The sequence below is a fragment of the Callithrix jacchus genome, chromosome 13, assembly GCF_049354715.1.
Source record: "Callithrix jacchus isolate 240 chromosome 13, calJac240_pri, whole genome shotgun sequence".
Taxonomy (NCBI): domain Eukaryota; kingdom Metazoa; phylum Chordata; class Mammalia; order Primates; family Cebidae; genus Callithrix; species Callithrix jacchus.
The window spans coordinates 74,510,042-74,533,091 of record NC_133514.1 but is presented as its reverse complement, the minus strand read 5'-3'; the positions used below and the strand labels follow the sequence as shown (position 1 = coordinate 74,533,091).

The 23,050-nt window shown below is 36.3% G+C and overlaps 1 protein-coding gene and 1 long non-coding RNA gene across 2 annotated transcripts in view; one reads left to right on the top strand and one right to left on the bottom strand.

Moving 5' to 3' along the window:
* Window positions 1-8,141, bottom strand: part of DSG4 (desmoglein 4) — a 42,620-nt gene extending 34,479 nt beyond the window's left edge. The window contains exon 1 of the mRNA XM_002757147.6: window positions 7,953-8,141. Within this exon, the coding sequence (XP_002757193.3) occupies window positions 7,953-8,000 (48 nt within the window). The 5' untranslated portion in view covers window positions 8,001-8,141. The remainder of the gene's footprint in view (window positions 1-7,952) is intronic.
* Window positions 1-23,050, top strand: part of LOC144578869 (uncharacterized) — a 132,037-nt gene that overhangs the window by 44,653 nt on the left and 64,334 nt on the right. The gene's annotated exons all lie outside the window — the stretch shown is intronic.

Below are 23,050 nucleotides of genomic sequence, written 5' to 3'. Positions count from 1 at the left end.
CTCAGTGGGCTTGAAGGAGGATAGGGCAGGCAACTCAAATTATCCCAGTGAATTTCAGGAAGGCTTCCTAAGAGAGTAGGGATTTGAAAGGGCTCTGCAGAATGAAGCTATGTTGATAAGAGGAATTGATGGGGAAGAGCATTTCAGCCAGGGTGAAACAAGAGCACAGTTGTGAAGGCTCTAAGTCAGTGGGTATCCCAGAAATGGTCAATAATATTTTTGGTGGAAGGAAAGGGAGCGTATGAAGAGCTGTGGGAAACGCAAGAATCTATATGCTGTTGCCTTCTGATGCCCAGTGCCATCAATTAGAAAAATAGATGAATAAGTTCTTTGTCAGTTGGAATTTATTCTACTCCTATTTCTCCTTGAACTCTGATATTGTATTTCTATTGATGAATTATCCCCTCCATTGTTCATCCTACTAGAATATATTTTCAAGCTTCAAATATACTTTAATATATTTTAAAGTTTTTACTGAGCAGCCTAGCATACTTGTCTGTAATGAAATATGCATATGAATAGAAATTTTGTTTTATTGGAATTTCTGTCATTATCAGGCTCTAAGTGTTAAGAAACTTTTTTTCCCCCAGAACTGGATTAATATTACAATTATACTTAGCATCATAATTGAGCAAACAACATGCAAATATTGAAATTTCAATGCAATATAATTAAATATGAAAGTAAAACTTTATCAGAAATGCATTGCAAATATGGGAATGAGGTTTTAAAAAGTTAGCTCATAAATTATAAATATTACTTGTTATTAGAATTAAACAAATTTCAGAACCAATTCTAGTTTCTTTGGTTTTGTCTTTCAGTTGTAAATACTGAGAAAACTTGTTCATGTTAATAGATGACATTGGAATTTTTTTTTCTGGTAGCAGAGTCATTAAATTCTTTAAATTTCTTCTGAATGACATGAAAAAAATCTCTAAGGCTTAAAATAATGTTTTAATGACGTATCAGTTGGCAACTCCTTTAGGTTCTCTTTTAATTTTGTTGAAAACAAATAATTGAAAAGCATAATTTGCAAAAGGATTTGTTAAGTGCTCTGAAATTAAATCTCTTAGTTGGGCGCGGTGGCTCACCCCAGTAATCCCAGAACTTTGGGAGGCTGAGGCTGGTGGATCACGAGGTCAGGAGATCGAGACCATCCTGGCCAACATGGTGAAGCCTCGTCTCTACTAAAATACAAAAACAAACAAACAAACGAACTAGCCCAGAGAGGTGGCACATGCCTGTAGTCCTGGCTACTTGGGAGGCTGAGGCAGGGGAATCGCTTGAACCCGGGAGGCGGAGGTTGCAGTGAGCTGAGATTGCGCCACTGCACTCCAGCCTGGTGACAGAGTGAGACTCCATCTCAAAAGAAATGAACCCACTTTCTCAATACTAACATCAATGTTTTCAATTATTCTTAGTTTAGTGCCCCTGATAGTTTCACAATCTATTGCAGTGCAACAAAATAATGTTTGCCATGGCTGAGAGGTGTGACTTTTTAAGCAGGTTTGGGAGAGGAGAACCAGCTTGATATCTCAGGTTCAGGTGCATGTTGAGGTAGATTGGCTTGAGGAAAGACTAGAAACTAAGGATCTAGAAAATGAATGCGTTCAGCAAAATACGTGTCTTGATTTGAAGACTATTAGAGTAACAATTAAGCTGATGTCAAGTGTACATTTCAAAGTCCAGTGATTCATATTCCATAGTGGATATGTAGCTTTAAATCATACTTTGGCTTTATAAAAAATGTGGTTTATCAAAAATTTCTTGAGACGTGCAGGCCCAAGAACTGAGTAGTGTAGCTTTGGACAAATCCCTTCACTTCTCCTTGTTTCAGACTCTGATCTAAATAGAATGGCCAAGGTGAAAGTGACAGGCACAGCAAGTGCTCAGTACGTTTGTAAAGAGGAAGGAAGAATGCCAGAAGAGTTTTCTTCTGTGCTTTCAAGGGCGCATTCATAGTGCCTCGTGACATCTTAAAAGTACTAGTGAATCATTTTTAAGGACTTGAAAGTAGCCACATCAAGCAGATTTGTCTGTAGTTTAAAGGGATGAGAAATTTTGAGCTCATTTTACCTTGCTCTTGTCCTTTCTAAAGAGCCCAGCTCAACTGAAGTAACTCCAAGAATTTTTGAGTATAAGCCCCTTTTCATCCTTTTGCTGTCCCTGAGTTTTTTATTTTTAATTATTTTCAGGCCAGGGAAGTGGAATAAGACTAGAGCCCAGGGTTCTCATTTAGCAGGACCTATGCTGTGCTGAGGGAGGCTTCCACAGTACACTTTTGGTATTTCTGCTCCCTGCTCAGCTGGCTCTAAGGATGAGGGTAACAGAAGCCAAACTCTCCAAATTCTGTCACTTTATGTATGAGTCTCCTGGAAGGAACTTGCCAGGTATTACTCCCAGGCACTATGAAATCATGAGCCCCATCAGGAGCCTTGACTTTCTAGGAAACACCTGTTAATGAGTGTTTTGAACGAAGCACGGAATGACATCAGCCTCCTGAACTGAACAATGTAGCATAACTGTATGAACCTCAGTTAAATGGCGAAAAGTAGTGATGGACTCCTAGTAATTGTGGAAATTCCTTGCCTACAAAAGTCTTTAAAAAACTTTTCTTTTTAGAGACTAGTCAAGTGCAGTGATGAGACAGGGGAAAGAATAGAACAAGGAGTTTGATCTGCAAGCGACTGTGAACAATCAATTGAGAGAACTCACTACCTTAGGACCAGCACGAAAGTCATGTTTTCAGAGCAATGTGTGGGCCAGGCATCATCCGCTGATGTGGCTTGACCTGAGGCCCTGAGTAAAAGACACACACAGAGAATGGAAATGGCTGAGCCAGTCATCACAGTGGTAGAGTACTAGAAAAGGGAGTTGGAAGCACGTGCTGCTGAGGGAGCAGCATAACCCGGAGAGATGCATGATATCAGAAAGGTATTACGGTCTCTGTGGGCCTGGTTGATTAGGGTTTTCTGTTTCCCTTTATTTTTGGATGTCCTATTGATAGGTTGCCTTAATGGAAAAAACTTGAACAGGACTTTCAGTATAAAAGTGCTTAAGAAACTATAATTTATGTCTGTGCTGATTTCGAGAAAGAAATGACGAGTAAAACATAGACCTAGAGAGAGTGACATGTTCAAACAGGAGGCAAGCAGGAAAATGAAAAAAGATATTGGGATGAATTATTCAATATAAAGGAAGAGTGGCTAGGATTGGGCATTGGCCCAGAGGGGGAAGGGAGTCAATGCTGGCAGAGTTGAAAGAGCTTTGGGTTCACATCCTGACTGTCCCAATTGTGAGCTGTCCTACTAGTTTATCCCATGAAACTAAAAAAAATTTGTAACATTTACCTTTCAGGACTTTTGTAATCTATTCAAATGGTTTTGTTAACTGTGAAATGTTTTGTCAGTGTCACCTATTGGGATGGCAAGGCAATGGCTGGCAGCTTCAGAGAACCACCAACTCCTCATCTCAAATTGAAACACTTGCGCTCTCTTTAAAGCCAACTAACCACATTAAACGTGTTTGCTCGTCAACGTGAGGGTGGGGAATATATGATGAATTGACTTGGTCAGAAAGATAAGTTAGAGACTAAACCCATTAATTCTTTGAAACATTTTCATTGATAACGCATGTGACAGACACTGTTCTCTGTGTGCAAGACAAGTTTTGACCTGTAATAATGTGTATATTCCAGAGAGGAACAATAGGATAGGCCATATTCTATTGTCATGTAACTTTTAGAAAATTGCAGAAATTTTTCTGGGTCTTGTTTTTTCTTTTAATACTGACTTCTAGAGAGAACATAATGATTTTATATAAGATATGGAGAATCTAAGTCATTACATAGTATGTGCTTCTTGCAATATTGGCATAGATATTATTCGCTTACATTTGGAATGTATTTAGAGTCGTACCTACAGAACAGGGCTATTTTTTCATCTCTATGACTTACCTTTTTGAGTAAGTAGTCAGTTAGAAGTCATCTGCATACGAAGGTCCAACTTATTAATAATCAGTTCTTGCCTGAATAATACTTATAATAATAATTAAGAAAAGCAGTTACCATCCTACCAGGCCTATGGTAGAGTTGCCAAGTTCAAGCCTAATTATACCACTTTTGTTTATAATTGAAGGTGTATCAAAAATGGCATTTTAGTTTGTAAGCCATGTAATTTTCTGTGTAGAAAAGAAGGGCAAACATTTCTCATGCAAGTTACACCTGCAGGTTTCCCTCCAGGCACTCTCGTCACACACCCTGTAAACAGAGCTGCTTTCCATAAGTGAGGAATTCCAGCTGCGCTCCCACTTGCGGAAGGGAAGGAAACATGACCGCAGCTTAAACAACAGTTTCATGACTGTAAGGAACTCCTCTGTGGATACTTAAGAGCTAGAAAAGAGTCATCAGATTAAGTACTCAAGATCCAGAAGCTCTCCTCTGGAAAAACGTACCTTTAAAAAAAGGAAAAGGGTCATAGAGTCCCAAGAACCATGAAATATTCTTAGGGCAGGACTTTTATCCTGTAAGTCAATAGATAGATATTATTGAGAAGGCCATAGTAAGTTATAGGTCATGGTAATACTAGATATCTCTTGAGATATAAAATTTTTTTTATATGATGCTCTCACCATGGACTCTGCAGGAATTTGAAGGCAAAAATAAAAATTTTTCCACTTATTTAAAATACACTTAGTAATTCCTTAGACACTTATATCAACAAAACAATAATAGAGGTGAGATTTGCTTCAATGTAACCTTTGGGGTGACCAGTACATCCTTTCTGTAATAAGCAGTACTGAAACCAATCATTTAAAGCAATCTAGGGTATTCTGTTTAGTACAAATATAAAACCAAATCAGATAAGGTGTTTTTCTCTCCATTATTGTATTTCTGGAAATGTGCCTGACAGGCAAATAAAAACAAACTTCTGTTCCACACTTCAGAATAACGTATTTGAGTGTGTGTGAGAACTGAATAGATAAGTGGCCAAGTAAGTTTTAAGTATGTTTTCAAATTTTGATGCCTGCTTTCAACTTGCAATGAGATAATAGCTACCTTTATAGCCACCTACCTTCTTTACTTTTAAGAATCAGACTATTTAATGGAAGTGTTTACATCTTATATGTAGCATGAATGGCCACATATTGTCTGATAGATGGTTGTCTTTCATGATCTTATCAACTTGGTATAATATAGGCCTCTTCCAGCTAATAACTGTCCTGCCTTCAGTAACTCCTTCCTAATAAAATCTATACAATCCATAGCATTACCGAAATCTTCGGATTCTCTAGCCAAAGTTATGAAAACTATTTATGAGCCAGAAATGAACTTCTACCATGTAAGTATTCAGTGGGGATAATTTTAGAATTACAGAGTTCCCATAGTGGAAGCAACTTAATATCATCATGTCTAACTGAGTATTCTCATCTGGGGCAAAAGGAAGCTCTGAGAAGCTACGTGCTTTTGCCAAAGTTACACAGCCACTTTGGAGAGGAGCTGTGTTTGTGCTTTCCCCTGGTTTCTCGTGTTTTTAATGTCAGACTTCGAGAAGTTAAATTTTTTTAAAATAAGAAAAAAAAAAAAGAGGAGCTGTGATTGAAACCTGGGACTTCTTAGTCTTGATTCACTGTTGATTGTACCTCCCCACCTATCTGTTTTATAGGAGAAGAACACGGTAAGCATTGTGTTAGGACAAAAATGCCAAATGACTCGTGATAAAATCGGTGCCCTATTGTAACCCAGAGTTTTGAGTACCTTTTACTGGTTAGCCAGTTGGAACTTTGTTTAAAGCACTCTTTGTGGTTGAGATGTAGCTGACACAAAGTACCTGTGAGTCTCTGAGAAGCTGCCACACCCTCATTAGTGCAAGCTACAGTGATGCCCCAGAAAGTCTTTGATTTAGTTAATGAAGAAGGGACAGAGTTTATGTTCAGGAAATTAAAGACAAGAAGGCATGCCTACTTTCTTATAATATCCATAACATCATATAGATTTTTCTTAAACAATCCTTGCATTTGTTTCAATTTTGAAATATGCTAGAAGTCTCTGACTCTCAACTTCAGACATTATTGATATGGTAAGTGATCTGTTAGACATGCATAAAGAAAAAATACGTAGATAACTTTCTCACAATTACCATGAAATGTCAAACACAAAGACTTCAATATTAATGAGGAATAGGAGGAATTAAGTATCAAAAACACTAGTATTACCAAGGAAAATAAATGAATACTACCAAAAAAAGATCATGAGAGTCTGAAATATAATACTCTTTCAAGATCAAGGAGAAGATCAACTCTTTAATTAAATAATTAATATTATCACAAAACACACCTCTGCAGAAGGCAATGGGAGTCAAGATTTAGTGCTCAGAAGTTGCCTCTAAAATCCTGACACATATAGTTTTCCTTACAGAAAAGCGTTTGTCTGAATCAAAGCATGAATATACTCCTAGAAGTATAACAAGAGGCATATCCTAGCAACTTATTATTTCTATTGAAGACCAAGTCCGATTCTTGCCCCTTCTTTTAGTGACATTTACTTTATTTAGTAAATAAGTAATGATCATTGTAACAGAATATTGCCCTTCTGTCTGGTGTTTTTAAGTTTAAAAATATTTTCCAAAAATAGTCTTGTTTAATAATCTGTCTCCTAAACTCAGAGGATGAAGTATTCTACCACCGTCCTCAGGTTCTCTTCTGAGCTTGGGGTTGTGTGCCCTTTGGCAGTGTTTGGCTCCTGCACTGCTGTTGAAGTTTAGAAATGTGAATTCCAGAAGAGCAGCTCCTCTTATTGTGCCTACCGGGCAACGATGTGCTCCCATCTCTCCCAGATCTAGCTGTCTTCTGTCTCTTAAACTAATGTCTAGAGCAGTCTGGTATAATTGCCACTTGCCTAAGAATAGGATGGGAATCATTTTACAAGCTTATGTTGTAGCACCAACATGGATACTCCTGGGAGATTGAAGTGTGGCCAACTATAGTGCATTTGTCTTAATTTACTTTGAAAAATTTGTACAATTTCCTAATAATCCTGTCCTCTTATCTTTCCACTTACTTTTCTCAGCTGTTTGGACTAAATTGTTCTATCATTTAATCATCAGTAGACTTAAGTCTAATCTAATCTAGTTTAATTGATTCCTTAAATAAACTTTTCTAATTGAATTGGCAATAGTTTGGTGATTGACTAACCGGAACTTTGTTCTTCTTTGGACTTGGAATTCTCTCTTGCTAGGGTAGGATATTTGCTATGCATTCTGCCTGTCTGGAAGTCATGTCACACCTTGGGCACCCAAAGCTTAGAGGAAAGCAATATAATATCCAAAATGCCATGTTTACTGTGAAGAAATAGATCATTTAAATATTTCTTTGCTGGTCTGTAGGAATGCATTAATAATTTCAGAAAAGGTTTGTCTTGATGGCTGAGCTTCGATTTTATTTAGCAATATATGACTGGAAAAAATTCTCATGACTTAAATATTTTATTATTAATTGCAATGTAATTTCAATGTGTCATTCATCCACTTTGAAAGAAACTCAAAGGGAAATGACTATTGAAAGGAAATGGGCTCGATTCACTTCCCTTCAAATTTAGAACTCATTTGCACTGAAAGTTTTCACAGCAATCTATCTGATTTATTTATATAATTATATAATATAAATTTTATTTCCAAGTTAAAATTTTAGAATTGTCCTAGCACTTAAAGTGAGGTAGATTATGTCTCTGAGGACATATAAATTTAATTTAGCCAGATTCTCACTCTACTTCTCTAAGGCATTTGGTCCCTCAAGGCACAGAGAGTTGTTGGAAATTAACAGAGGCTGGATTCCTAGAACCCTCTTTGCAGGAAGGGAATTAAAAATGGAATAAATCGCATGTAGAAAGTCCAACAACTAGCAGAGACAAGACCTTGAGGCTGCATTTCCTTACCACATCTTTAAATTCTACTTACCATTAGAATGATCAAAAGGCAAATGTTTCTGAAGAAGAGCCAATCCATTCCTTTGGGTTTCTCTTGTACACAAATCCTGTGAGATTCAATTTGAGCCCTTGTCTTCTGGGTCCTGAATTCCGCTCTGCAGCAAGATGTGCTTTGAGACGTTCTTTTAGGAGGGCATGGGTGATAACTCTGGTGCTCTCTGGGCAGAGAGATGAAGATATTCTATAATAACTCTGTTTCCCCACCCCAAACTCTCAGGTTGGTCTGGAAGACTGGTATTGTTTGGGCTCTGGGTAAGAATTTAGACACACCTTGATTCTTATTGCAATGAAACCCTTTGTTGGGCACCAAAGGAAAACCTTATAGAGTGAGGACAAGATTTACAAGGAAGATAGCCAATGAATAATAAATTACTCACAACATAAAAAATAATTAAAATGCTAGGGCCTATCATCATGCTGAATAAAATTAGAAGGCTTCTTCTTACTGCCAACATTGTAAAAGCAAAATTACATATACTGACAACACATACACACATGTGTCCACTACAGAACCAACTTCAAGGAATGATACTTTTAGCAGAAGCCATTGTTGAAAGTCATCAGGCCTTAAGCATGGTATAGGAAGAAAGATAGAATAATGAAGCTCATCTCAATTTAGTTGATTCCTGCTTCTCTCTTTAAAATGTCTTGTGGTTGAACTGCACTCTCAATTCGAAAGACGTTCTGAAATAACAAAGTTAAGATGAAGAAACTCTAATTTAACTAGTACCAGCATGTTTGTTTCCACACAGCATTTTCTTTCTTGATTATTCAGTCAAACCTCTATAATACGACATCTACAAAATCATTTTAAAGTAACTACTATACAACATTCTCATATCTTATGGTATTATCATCGATTAAAAAGTACATAATGTTGGTGAGGAATAGCTTTTAAACCATCACAAATATTTATTAAGGAGAAACTGAAGTTGGAAACATGAGAATTTAAAGGAAAAAAGCCCAGAATGGGATCTGGATATTTTTGAATATTATTTCCTCCACATATTTTTTATGTCTCCCTTTTCCTTTGTTAGTAAGGGTTTGAAATAAAGTATAAAGTCTCCTGATACAAAAATTGCAGGCTGGCAGCAACATCAATAAACTTAAAAGAAAATACAGTTAACTGTCTCTGATTGATAGATAATACATGTTGGTTGGAGAATTTCAAAGGGAGACTGCCTCTTGTCTTCATTACCCCATTGCTGTAATTCAGAAACAAGGTCGGCCCTGGTAATAGAATATATTCTAAGTAGTGCTTAGTCTCTTGAGAAAAGTAGTTTCAGCATTTTTGGAAGCCAGAGAAAGAAATTTATTTTTAAATTATTTCATGTCATGTTGAGTTAGATAATTTGATTTGCCTAAGAGAATTAATGAAACAAGTCTAGATCCTTATGTGACATTGCTTTTCACAAGAGAAAAACAACATTCTTATCTATTGTTTGTGTCTGAAGGAGATATTTCACAAAGGTTTCTCCATTTTGTTTAGACTATAGATGATTTATTCTGAAATATGAGATTTTCTATCAGCTGGGTGCAGTAGCTCATGACTGTAATCCTAGCACTTTGGGAGGCCGAAGTGGGTGGATCACCTGAGGTCAGGAGTCCGAGACCAAGCCTGGCCAACATGGTGAAACCCCATCTCTATTAAAAACACACACAAATTAGCCCGGTGTTGTGACGGGTGGCTGTAATCCTGGCTACTCAGGAGGCTGCAGCAAGAGAATCACTTGAATCTGGGAGGTGGAGGTTGCAGTGAGCCGAGATCGTGCCATTGCACTCCAGCCTGGGCAACAAGAGTGAAACTCCATCACACACACACACACACACACACACACACACACACACAGATTTTCTATCTACTTAACTGCTATTTGTAGGATGAATTTTAAAGAAAAGAAACAGGAAGCAATAAAAATCGGTACTAGATCATATGTGTGGATACCTCTAGCTTTCTCCATTTGAAACTCCTAAATTCAGTGGTATCCAGAATTTGAATCCAGATTATAATCATGAGCATATTGAAAAAATTACTCAATAACTAAGGGGTAACTACCTGAAGCCCCATCATTTCATTTCTATTTACTCCTTGGATAGTTGCAGGAATCCTTTTTTTTTTTTTTTTTTTTTTTAGAGACAGAGTCTTTCTCTGTTTCTCAAGCTGGAGTGCAATAGTGGTCTGATCACAGCTCATGGCAACCTCTGCCTCCTGGGTTCACATGATCCTCCCACCTCAGCCTCTCAAGTATCTGAGTTTACTTGAGAGTTTACATCGCGACAGAAACTTTTAAAAATTAGCCAAGTGTACCACAGATGTGAGCTACTGTGTGTGGCAGGGGATGATTTTACAGTGGAATTCCCAAAGACAAAACTTGGTTATGGTTCTGCACTTGTGTAGATAAAGAGTAGCTACTTCTGTTTCTCTTGAAGAGTATCAGTCATTATAGAAACAGAGCACAAAATATTAATGTTTAAAGATACCACAGAGCTCATATAATCCAATCTCTCCTCTCTTCTTTTTCTTACCCATGTTATAGTAATAATCCAGAGAGGCTGTTCAGTTTATTAGGGCCAAAGATAGGCAAGAATTCCATCTCCTCCTTCAGAGTCAGTTTATATAAATACCAAGTCACTTTTCGGTAGTAGCTACATATGTGATGGCAAAATAATTGATGGTTAAACACTATTAGCTTTAAAAAAACCTTCCCGTACTTTAGAGTTTACTGAACTGTCTGTTCTTTGAGCTGAATATTTTTTAGCAAATTATTTATAGTATTTTTTTTGATGCTAAAACCAATGACATTTCATTTGCTCAGATGAAATTGTGCATTGATTTTTAGGGATGCTTTTGATATTTAATTTTTGTTCTTATGCTTCTGTAATATTGTACAAAGTGGGAAGGCATTTTTATCCTTCACATCACATCTGTATAGAACACAGTGAGAGCTTTAACACCTGTACTTTTCAAATCAATGCTACAGAAAGCAGGAAATTCAATATGTGCAATACAAGTTCTCTTTGAAAAAAAGTAATGTAATTTATATAGAGATATTACAAAGTGACATTAGGGCAAACTTTTCTATTAAATTATTTTAGTCTAGCATTACTACTGGATATCATTTAAATAGCCAAGGGCAATTCTATTTTTTGAAAGCAGGAGTTAGGGGAAAGGAAATTTAAAAAATATTTATGGTCCTAAAACATGTTTGTCAAATGCAGCACAAGTTGGTTCCAGAGCGGATGCAAGCCAAGGGTTTTCATTAACCTGGGCCTAGGGAGGGGCAGACAAAAGGTAAACAAGGTTTGTCAAGGTTTTGACCTAGAGTCATTGCTGTGAATACATGTCTGTTCACCTGCCACACTGAAGATAAACATCCAGTCCCCTCATTAAAGGCAACTTCTGTATGGCAACAAGGGGCTGGCCAACCAGGTTGTTTAGTGGGTGTTAGAAATTATAGAGATTAAATGTCAATTTCCTAAAGAGTTATGTTAATTCCATAAAGATGATGTTAGTTTACACCCTAAAATCATACCTACATCCTGACAGAGATGCTTTGTTGATTATCTCTGTGACCTCACAGATAGGTTTTTATAAACAATTCTGCTTTCTGTATTAGTTTGTTGTTGTTGTATTCCAAATAAGTGAAGACAGAACAGTGTGGCTTCTAGCTCTATATTTAAAAAAGCATATTACTTACATACTTATTGCATACTTGCTCTATACTTATCTTGGAAATATCATCTTAGTTTGCCTCCTGCCTCCTGATGACTACAGTGGCAGCCATTCTACAGTGTGATAATTGCTTATATGCCACTCTGGCTTCTTCAGAGATGCTAGCAGTGCCCCTCTTATGGCCAAGTTGTAGTGTGTACATGGTTAACCTTTGATGCTGTTAGTTATATATCTGCAGCCTTGACTATGGAATCTGGTCAGTTCCAGGAATAGGAAGGTCAAAAGGTAGGCAGTGCTTTTTGAAATATATTTCTTTGGCCATCATGTAGAAAATGCAGATTTCCTGGCCCCAAATTTAGTGAATCAGAATCCCTGGGGATGAGATCTAGAATTATTCATTCTTAATGGAGTCTTTAGGTAATTCTGGGTAGGCAGGCTGAGGCTGAAGAATTATCGAGTCAGGGTAATCACCTGGCCCTCTGGGTGACCCAGGAAGAAATGGTGCCACGTAAAAAGGAACATTTTTCTTTTTTTGAGACAGAGTTTCCCTCTGTCATCCAGGCTGGAGTGCAGTGGGGCAATCTTGGCATAATGCAACCTCTGCCTCCCAGGTTCAAGTGATTCTCCTGCCTCAGCCTCTTGAGTAGCTGGGATTACAGTCATGTGCCACCACATCCAGCTAATTTTTTGTATTTTTAATAGAGATGGGGTTTCAACCATATTGGTCAGGCTGGTCTTGAACTCCTGACTTCAAGTGATCTGCTTGCCTCTGCTTCCCAAAGTGCTGGGATTATAGGCATGAACCACCGCACCCAGTCAAGAACATTTTTCTAATGTGAATAAAATTATCACCTCTTCATGGGGTGGGCTGGGGACTGGGGAGAGATACTAGGCATTTGTATTTCTTTTTATTTGAAATTTTTATTTTCTTTTTTCTGGTTTTCCATTGGGCAGCTGATGTCTTTAATACTGGTTTATAAACACTCAGTATATAAGAGAAACGAGCCTCTGTCATCTGTGTCACAATTATGCTCCACTAATTTGATTTCTTCTTTTGAATTTATTTTGATTTTTTTTTGCAATTTATAATGATAGTTTTTGCATAGGATAGGTTTTATAAACAAGTCTGCTTTCTGTATTAGTTTGTTGTTGTAATAAGTTATCACAAACTTAGTGACTTAAAACAACACAAATTTATTATCTTACTGTTCTGGAGGTCTGAATTCCAAAATGAATCTTTTCCTGCTAGAGGTTCTTAGGAAAAAAGTTTGTTCCTGCTAGAGGTTCTTAGGAAAGGATGTATTTCCCTGCTATTTCCGGCTTGTAGAGGCTGTTTTCATTCTTTGGCTTATGTCCTCCATCTAGCAATCACATTATCTCCACTTCCTTCCTCATGTCTCCTTTATGTTAGCAAATGCACGTGAATTCCCTAGGTTGTATCAAGGTGTGGAATTTCTGGGTCATAAGTTAAACTTTTTTTAGCCTGCTAGAGAATACCAACTGAGCTCCCATCAGCAGTTTGAAGAGAGTTTTCTTTGCTCAACAACACCAATATCAAAAGCACTATTAGATTTTAAATTTTAGCCAATTTGTAGGATGAGTATTATATCTAATTTGCATTTCTTTGATTATTGCCGTGTTTAGCATCTTTGCACATGTCTACTGGCCATTTGAATTTTTCATTTGTTATTGGTGTTAATTTTTAATATTAATATTAAATTTAGTGTTATTAATATTAAATATTAACATAAACATTTAATATTTGGGTATTAAAGTATTTCCCCCATTTTAAATTGAATTATTCTCTTTGCTAAAAATAATTTTTAGTGCTCTACATTATATATATTGATGTGTTATTTGTTGGTTATACACATTACAAACATTTTTGAACTCATTCTATAGTTCATCTTTAAAATTTTTTAATGAGCTCTTATCTGACTAGAAATTCTTATTTTCAATCCTCCTTTGTCAATTCTCTTTTATAGTTAATGCTTTTATGTCTTGTATAAAAAGCTTTTTATGTGCCTGTAATATATTGCCTTACACGTTTACATCTCTAAATTACCTGGAGATGATTTTTGTAAATGGTATAGGGTCAATTTCATCTCTGTTTTTTTATGGATACCTTAATATCCTAGCACATTCGTTGAAAACAGTGTGTTTTTTGCACTGCTTACAATACCAGCTATAATGAGTCAAAATGTGTGAATAAAATAAATAATATACAAATAAAGATATTAAAATATTAAAAATTTAAATAAAAATAAGTGTTCATAAAAGCGTGTATCTTTTTTAGTTGCATATTCTCCCTTTTTTTCTTTTTTACTTGTCTATTCTTATGCCATTGCTAATTCATTTTAATTGCATAGTTTTGTAGTAAATCTTGGTGTCTGATAGAGAAAGTTCTGCTTTGCTCCATTCAAGTGTTTTGGCTTATTCTTGGCCAATTGTATTTCCTGTACATTTTAAAATCTGCTATCTGTTTCACAAGTGAACTTGGATTTTGATTAGGATTGCAAAATATGTTTAAGTAAATTGGAAAGAATTACAAAATTTTAATTTTGGCTCAAGTATTAGAATATATAAACAGAGAACGTATCTCTTCTTTTAACGTTTGTTTAATACAGTTTAATTATTTTTCACTATCAAAGCCTTACAGGGCTATTTAAAATACTTATTGTTTGGTACTTGAGATTTCTTTGATCCTAGTACAAATGTTATATTTTTTGAATTACATTTTCTTGCAGATAGAAATACAATTGATTTCAGCCTTTTAATTTTTGTGTCCAGTAATTTTGTTAAATCTGTATTTTAAATTTGAATGATAGATCCGAAGATACTTTTGGGGTTTTGACTACGCAATCATTTAATCTGACAATAATGATAGTTTTCTTTTTCTTCCAGTCCCTATAACCTTTCCATCCTATTTTTATTTTATTTTTTTAGATGGAGTCTTGCTCTGTCACCTAGGCTGGAGTGCAGTGGCACCATCTCAACTCACTGCAACCTCCACCTCTCAGGTTCAAGTGATTCTCCTGCCTCAATCTCCTGAGTAGCTGGGACTACAGGCACGCGTTAGCATGCCCAGCTGATTTTTTGTATTTTTAGTAGAGACAGGGTTTCACTGTGTTAGCCAAGGATGGTCTCCATGTCCTGACCTTGTGATTTGCCTGCCTAGACCTCCCACAGTGCTGGGATTATAGGAGTGAGCCACTGCACGCAGCCTCCTCCCTACTTTTTGAACCATTAATACCGTGTTAAATTAAGCTGTGATAGTGAACACCATTGTTCTTTTATTTCAAAGAGAAAACTTTTAATATTGCACTATCAGGTATGATATTTGTTTTATTGATTTATAGAAATTTTGTATAAGGTTAAGAAAATCTCCTCATAATTTGCTACGAATGTTTATCATAAGAACATGCTGGATTTTAGCAAACATCATGTAGATTGAGAAGATCATATGGTTTTTCTCAATTTATTACTGTATATTACATAAATTGATTTTCTAATGTTCACCTAATCTTGCATTGCTGGTAATAATTCAAATTTGGTCACTAATATTTTTGATATATTCCTGGATTCAGTTTGTGACTATTTTGTTTAGGAATTTTCCATCCATGTTGATCACAGCCAAGATAATGAACATATCCATCATCCCTAAAAGTTTCTCCATGCAACCGTATAATCCTTCCTTCCCACCCTACTCAGCTACCCTATTCCCAGGCAACACTAATGTGTTTTCTATCACTAGAGATTAATTTATACTTAACGGAATTATGTATAATGTTATAGATTTATCATAGTACAGTTTATTTTTTTCTATGTGGGGTTACACAGTGTGCTCACTTTTTGTTTGACATTTGTCACTCAGCACAATTACTTTGAGATTCATACTCAGAGTTTTGTGCATCAGTAGTTCATTCTTTTTATTGCTGAGTAATATTTCATTGTATAAGTATAGTACATTTTTTGAAATTTGTTCATCTGTTAATGAATATTTGCATTTTTATCAGTTTGGGGCTATCTAAAACAGAGTTGCTATAAAAATTTATGGCTGGGCATGGTGGCTCACACCTGTAATACCAGCACTTTGGGAGGCTGAGGTGGACGGATCACGAGGTCAGGAGATTGAGACCATCCTGGCCAACATGGTGAAACCCCATCTCTACTAAAATACAAAATATTAGCTGGGTGTGGTGGTGTGCTCCTGTAGTCCCAGCTACTTGGGAGGCTGAGGCAGCAGAATCTCTTGAACCTGGGAGGCAGAGGTTGCAGAGAACCGAGATTGTGCCACTGCACTCTAGCCCAGGTGACAGAGCTAGACTCCATCTCAAAAGAAAAAAAAATTGTTTACACATCTTTGTACAGATTGACATACATTAATTTCTTTTATTCATCTCGTTTGGGTAAATTATCTGGGAGTAGAATGGCTGGGTCATGGTGTAGATCCATGTTTAACATTTTAACAAACTGCCAAACTGTTTCCCAAACTTGAGGTATCATTTTACTTTCCCACTAGCACTTGGTATGGCAGACTTTTAAATTTTAGCCATTCTAGTAAGTACATAGTGGTATCTTATTGTGACTGTAATTTGTATTTTCTTTTTTAAAAGTAATTTCAACTTTAATTTTAATTTTAGGGGGTACATCTTGCTACATGGGTATATTGTGTGATGCTAAGGTTTGCAATATGGGATATGATTGATTCCATCATCCGGGTCTGAGGATATAAATTAATAGTTTTCCAACCCTTGTCCCTTTGCCTCCCTTCTCACTCTAGTAGTCTCCAGTGTTTATTGTTTCCATCTTTATGAGTTCAATGTTTAGCTTCCACTTATAAGTGAGAACATGTTGTATTTGGTTTTCTGTTCCTGAATTAATTCATTTAGCATAATCGTCTCCAGCTGCATCCATGTTGCTGCAAATAACAATTCCATTCTTTTTTAGGGCTGTGTAGTATTTCATGGGTATATATACCACATTTTGCTTATCCAGTCCGCCATTAATGGGCACCTAGGCTGATTCTATGTTTTGCTATTGTGAATTGTGGTGTGATGAACATACAAGTGCATGTGTCTTTTTGGTAGAATGAGTTATTTTCTTTTGGATATATATCCAGTAATGGGACTGCTGGGTTGAATGGTAGTTCTGTTTTAAATTGCTTTCCACAGTGGCTGAACTAATTCACATTCCCACCAACTCTGTATAAGCTTTCCCTTTTCTCTGGAGCCTCATCAGCATCTGTTTATTTGTTTTTGTTTTTTTTCCCTAAACATTTAATGATAGCCATTCTGACTGGTTTGGGATGGTATCTCATTGTGATTTGCATTTCTCTGATGATTAGTGATGTGGAGCATTTATTCATGTGTTTGCTGGCCACTTGTATGTCTTCTTTTTAATAAGTGTCCATTCATATATTTTGCCAATTTTTAATGGTTATTTGTTTTTTGCTTGTTCAATTGTTTAAGTTCCTTCTAGATTCTGAATATTAGACATTGTTGGATGCATAGTTTTCCAGTATTTCTCCCATTCTGTAGGTTGTTTGTTTACTCTGTTGATAGTTTCTTTTGCTGTGCAGAAGCTCTTTAGTTTAATTAAGTCCAACTTGTCAATTTTTGTTTTTGTTGTAATTGCTTTTGAAGACCTAACCACATATTTTTGCCAAGGTCAATGTCCAGATTGGTATTTCCTAGATTTTCTTTTAGTATTTCTATAGTTTGAGGTCTTACATTTCAATCATCTTGAGTTGATTTTTGTAAATGATGAAAGGTTATTTATCTGCGTATGGCTAGCCAGCTATCCCAGCATCATTTATTGAATAGAAAATCCTCTTCCCATTGCTATTTTTGTCAACTTTGTCAAATAGCAGATGGCTGTAGGTGTGTGGCTTTCTTTCCAAGTTCTCTATTCTGTTGCACTGGTCTACATATCTATTTCTGTACCAGTATCATGCTGTTTTGGTTGCTGTAGTCTTACATTATAGTCTGAAGTCAGGTAATGTGATGTAGCAAGCCTACTTCATATGGGCATTAATAATATTCATGAGTGCTCCACCTTCATGAGCTAATTACCTCTCAAAGGTCCTACCTACTAATACATCACCTTGGGGATTAGGAATCCAACATATTAATTTTGAGAGGACATGAACATTCAAGCAATAGCAACTCTGAAAGGGATCTGAAGGAAAACTAGTTCTAAATGTTACTAATTTGGATACAAATTTTACTGTATTTAGTAGACGTTCTTTGTGTTATGTGTTTGTTTGGGGTAGAGGGGTTAATAACCATTTTTAGATTCTTTTTGAAAATGGGTTGTTTTCTATTCTTGTTTTACTTATTATTTATTGGTTTCATAGAGCTAAGTGAAGTAAGAATATTTTGGCTCTGATATCATTTACTGCACATTCTCAATGCTTTCATTTTTATCATCTTTGTTAGTTTTTATTTTGTAGAAGTTAAAATGTATATTTGTTAACTTATTTATTCCTAATTATTCCTAGTTTGTCAAGAGTTTTATAATTATATCCCTATTTACAGTTAAAGTAAATGTACTATGTCACTGAGGCATATTAAAACATATACAAATTTACATCTGTTTCAAATTGCAAAACTTCTATTAACTTAGTTTGTTTCTATAAGCGAGTTAATTTAGCTCTCTAAATTATAATTTCCTTATCTATTTCCCTCTCTAGTAAATTTGGGGAGATTAAATTTGATACTTTTATGTAAAGAAAATAGCACATAATTTATCCACTTTGAGTGTGTTCTGCCTTTCAGAATTTCTAGTGTTTATATCTTTAACTTGTTTATTAAAACTAATAGTATGACATATACTGATGGATTTTTTCTATATGTTAATATCTAATTTTTAATGATAATCACTAAATATAATTTTTTTTGTTTGCTACTCTGGTCCATAACACATAATTTGTGATAATTTTTCCTCTGTATTTGATGTGTTATATTATATTAATTTCTAATTTTTACTTTGGCTTTTAATGACTACTAAATATGTTATTCATCTTAAAAATGAAATTCATTATCCTTACTTCACAAATCATAATGTTGTCACAGGAAGTCTTTTAGTCTTGTAAAAGAGTTGTTAAAGGAAGGCCAGCCAGAAGGTTTCCAGGACTTTTCTAAGGAGGACTGAGCTCCATTAATAATGAAACCTATTAATTATGTCACTTGTCTTGAGTTTCCCCACTGCAAGGCTTATATTCCAGTTTTCCAGTCTCATGTTTATTTCTGTCTTAATACTGAAATTAGATTAGTTTCCTTAGTAATGAATTCTCAATAGTTAAGTTTATAGAATATGATGTATAAAGCAAAATATTAGTTTATTTACAGTAAGTAATAGCTCTTTTCATGGGCAATAACTGTGAAGTTCATATCATCTCTGCAAAGGATGCCCTCTGCTTGCCCCAGCAATAAAGGTAGCAGTCCAAAAATTATTCACTGGTCATGAACAGAGAGCAAAGATGAATATATATTTTGACATACTCTTAACCTAAGTTGCAGGAATATTTGATAAAACATTCTTGCTCCATGAGAGAGAAAAATTATATTTATCTTCCAGAGAAGAACACCTGTTCTTCAGTTCAGCAGGTTCAGAATCTTTCCATAGGTTTGAGTTCCTCTATCAGGTGATCTTTTATAAGTTGTTTTTATTTATCAATCTCACAGAGTTCTGGGAATCATTTCTGCTGCTATTACGATTTTTTTTTAATGTGAAGAAATACCCATTCTTGTTCCAATTTTAGAATCTTTTTTTTTGGACTCTATTTTTCAAATATTTGAAAAATGTTTATGTAAAAAAAAACCTATTTTTTCTTTACCCTACAGCTCTATCTAAGAACTAGTTACATCTAAATTTTTACATAACTCATCTTTTCCTAAAATGCACATAAGACAATTGGCCAAGACACGTTTTACAATCTCACAAAATGTAGACATATTGTCATTCAGTTTGAAAAGGTGCCATCACATGAATGAGCAGTTTGGAAAAACCAGTTCTGTCTGGAATGGTGAGAATTTGATAAGCAATATGATATAATTGAGGATCTCAGTTCTCTTATAGACTGTCAATGCAAGGATGGGTTTTAGAACCATCTGAGTATAAAGGGACTGCATTTATTCGTGTGTTCAACAAGTTTCTATTGTTGCTATGCCGACCTTTGCACATCACACATTAATTCGACATTTTTTAACTATTTGCATACCCAACTAATGGCAATATAATTTTTTGTTGTGTGTGTGTGTGTGGTTTTTTTTTTTTTTTTGAGACAGGGTTTCACTCTTGTTGCCCAGGCTGGAGTGCAATGGAGCAATCTTGGCTCCCTGCAACCTCTGCCTGCCGGGTTCAAGAGATTCTCCTGCCTCAGCCTCATGAGTAGCTGGGACCACAGGCACCTGGGACCACACCCAGCCAATTTTTGTAGTTTTAGTAGAGACAGGGTTTCACCACATTGGCCAGACTGTCCTAACCTCAAGTGATCTGCCTTCCTCAGCCTCCTGAAATGCTGGGATTATAAGAGTGAGCTACCGCACCTAGCCTGTTGTGCTTTTTAATGTATGTTAAGTGCAAGAACATGTCTCAGAGACTGGGTATATTGATATGATGTTATTAGGAACAACGTATTAAAATATTGGGGTTATGTTTACAAAAAATTGTAACTTTGATGAATTCATAGCGTTTCCTTCTCGCAGTAGATACCAAAACCAATTATTCAGGACATTGCTAAGTGTGTAATGGTAAAGCCAAGTCACGTATTGTAGAAAAATGATGATATGTCTAAGCACTGTATGGGGGGCAAGCATCTAATTAACATAAATGATGTAAAACCGTGAAGGCACAAGTTAATGACATGAGGGACCTAAAAACTTTTCTATTTCACACCATCAGATTTTGTTACCTCATCTATCAATATAGCAGCATTTGACCCATTCTTATTTACTGGGAAATGTTCAAGAAAGGCTTGTCATGTCAACAAATTCTGAGGTTTCTTATGGCATCTATTACCAGAGTGATGCAATATCCCAATAGCTGTAACAGACCTTGACGAGACTTTTTTCATATTTTTCTCCTGTAATTTTAGTGCCCACTCACCCAAAGAGCCAGTTCCTGCATTTTTTCACTTCACTGATACCAAAGCCACTTTGCCCACCTGTGCAGCAGGGACAGGGAATTAACTATCTCCAGAAGTGGACCTTACTTATTAACTGATGGTAGCTGGTATACATAAATATACTATCCCCCTTATTTCTCTGATGGCTTAACCACAGAGCATGTACTACACTGGCTCCCCGTGTTTTCCCCAGGAAGACTAAGCTTCGATTGCCCATGGCTGTAACTGGCTTGATAGATACAATTTATTGGTAGCTTTCCCTTGCATGTTTCATCTCCCTGTTTCCTACCAGTGGTTCCTTTACCTCTTTCCAAAATTGCTCTCTAATCCTGTCTCAGAGTTTACGTTTGGGTGAGCCCAATATGAGGCAGTTATCAAAACAATCTGATAATTACATGTCTATAATTTATTAAGTTGAAACTGGCATATACTTTGAGACAGACAGTTAATGAATTGAATGGATCAAAACATTTTTCTTTGAAAAAATGTGACAAGTTATATTCTGGGTCAAATCAGATGCAAATTTTGGTAAGAATCAGAGCTTGACATTCTGAGTAGTTTTGAGAAAGTTCTGGAGGTAGAAATTCTTTTTCCTAGGTTTTATATATAAGAGCTGAAGAGAGAAGATATATGACTGAGAAACAGGCACAGACTGGGATATACCAAGCCGCTAGGCTTTCTTTGTAAAACTAGTAAAAGTAAGTCTCTCAGGGTCAGCTGGAATTTGTCTTATTTGAACTCAGTAACCAAATAGATGACAAGAAACTGGCATCATTTCTAAACTTTTTGACCAACCTAACATTCTCCATTTGTATTTATTTATTTAGTTATCTACTTTTTTTTGAGACAGTGTCTTGCTCTGTTGCCCAGGCTGGAGTGCAGTGGCGTGATCTCAGATCACCACAACCTTTGCCTCTCACGTTCAACTGATTCTCCTGCCTCAGCCTCCCGAGTAGCTGGATCTGTAGGCACCCACCACCACCCCTGGCTAATTTTTGTAGTTTTAATAGAGACGAGGTTTCACTATGTTTGCCAGGCTAGTCGGAAACTCCTGACCTTGCGATCTGCCTGCCTTGGGCACTCAAAGTGCTGGAATTATAGGAGTGAGCCACTGCACCTGGCCTTTCATTTGTCCTTATTATGTTTGAGTATTTTCAAGGCAATACTTAGTGAGATTTAAATTTAATCTGTTGCTCACTGCCTTTTTTTCCTATTTTTTTTCTATGTGTTATTTTATTGATCTGTCCAGGGCATTTGTTCTGTTTTTGTTTACTCATTCACTTGGATTATTTCAGTAGCTTTTAGATATGTCTTCTTGATTTTGTGACTTCCTTCCCATAGTGCCAACACTGTAGGTAGACTGTTCCTTTAAAAATACAAATCTGGCCTGGGCACAGTGACTCATGCCTATAATCTCAGCACTTTGGGAGGCCAAGGCGGGAGGATTGCTCGATCCCAGGAGTTCAAGACTAAACTTGACAACATTACAAAACTCTGTCTCTACCAAAACCACATAAATTAGGAAGCCATGGTGGCTTGTGCCTGTAGTCCCAGTTACTCTGGAGGCTGAGGTGGAAGGATTTCTTGAGCTTGGGGTGTTGAGGCTGCAGTGAGTTGTGATTGTGCTATGGCACTCCAGCCTGGATGACAGACCAAGACCCTGTCTCAAAACAAACAAACAGATAAACAACTCAAAACCTGAACAAAGCACTCTTCAGCCCCAGCTCTCCAGTAACTCTCCATTACATTCAGAATAAGTCTGTTATAATGGCCTGCAAGGCCAAACTCAATCCCCTTTCCTCTGAGATTCTACCTCCTGCTGCTTTCCTTCTTTTAATCTCTCCACACACAGAGATCTTCCTCTTCCATGAATAGCCATCTGTCTGAAATGTCCTGTACCCAGGTAGACACATGGCTTGCTCCTTAATGTTCTTTAAATCTCTGTTCAAATATTATCTTCTAATAGAACCCTGACTCCTTTACCCTACATCAAAGTGCATCCTCCTGCCCTGCAATCCCTCTCCTAAATTATTCTACCTTGCTTTTTCCTTGTTCATTTACAGTCATCTAAGCTACCACACATACTTACTGTTCAGTTCTTTATTATCAGACTTCCTTCATCTCCATTCTATCCTCATCATAAACTCCATGAGGAGGACTTTATCTTTCACTGTCATGTCACTTACCACTGCTTGGTATAACTATTTGGAATTCAGTAAATATCCACAGAATAAATGAATGAGTATGTGAAAACATTGATCAAGGA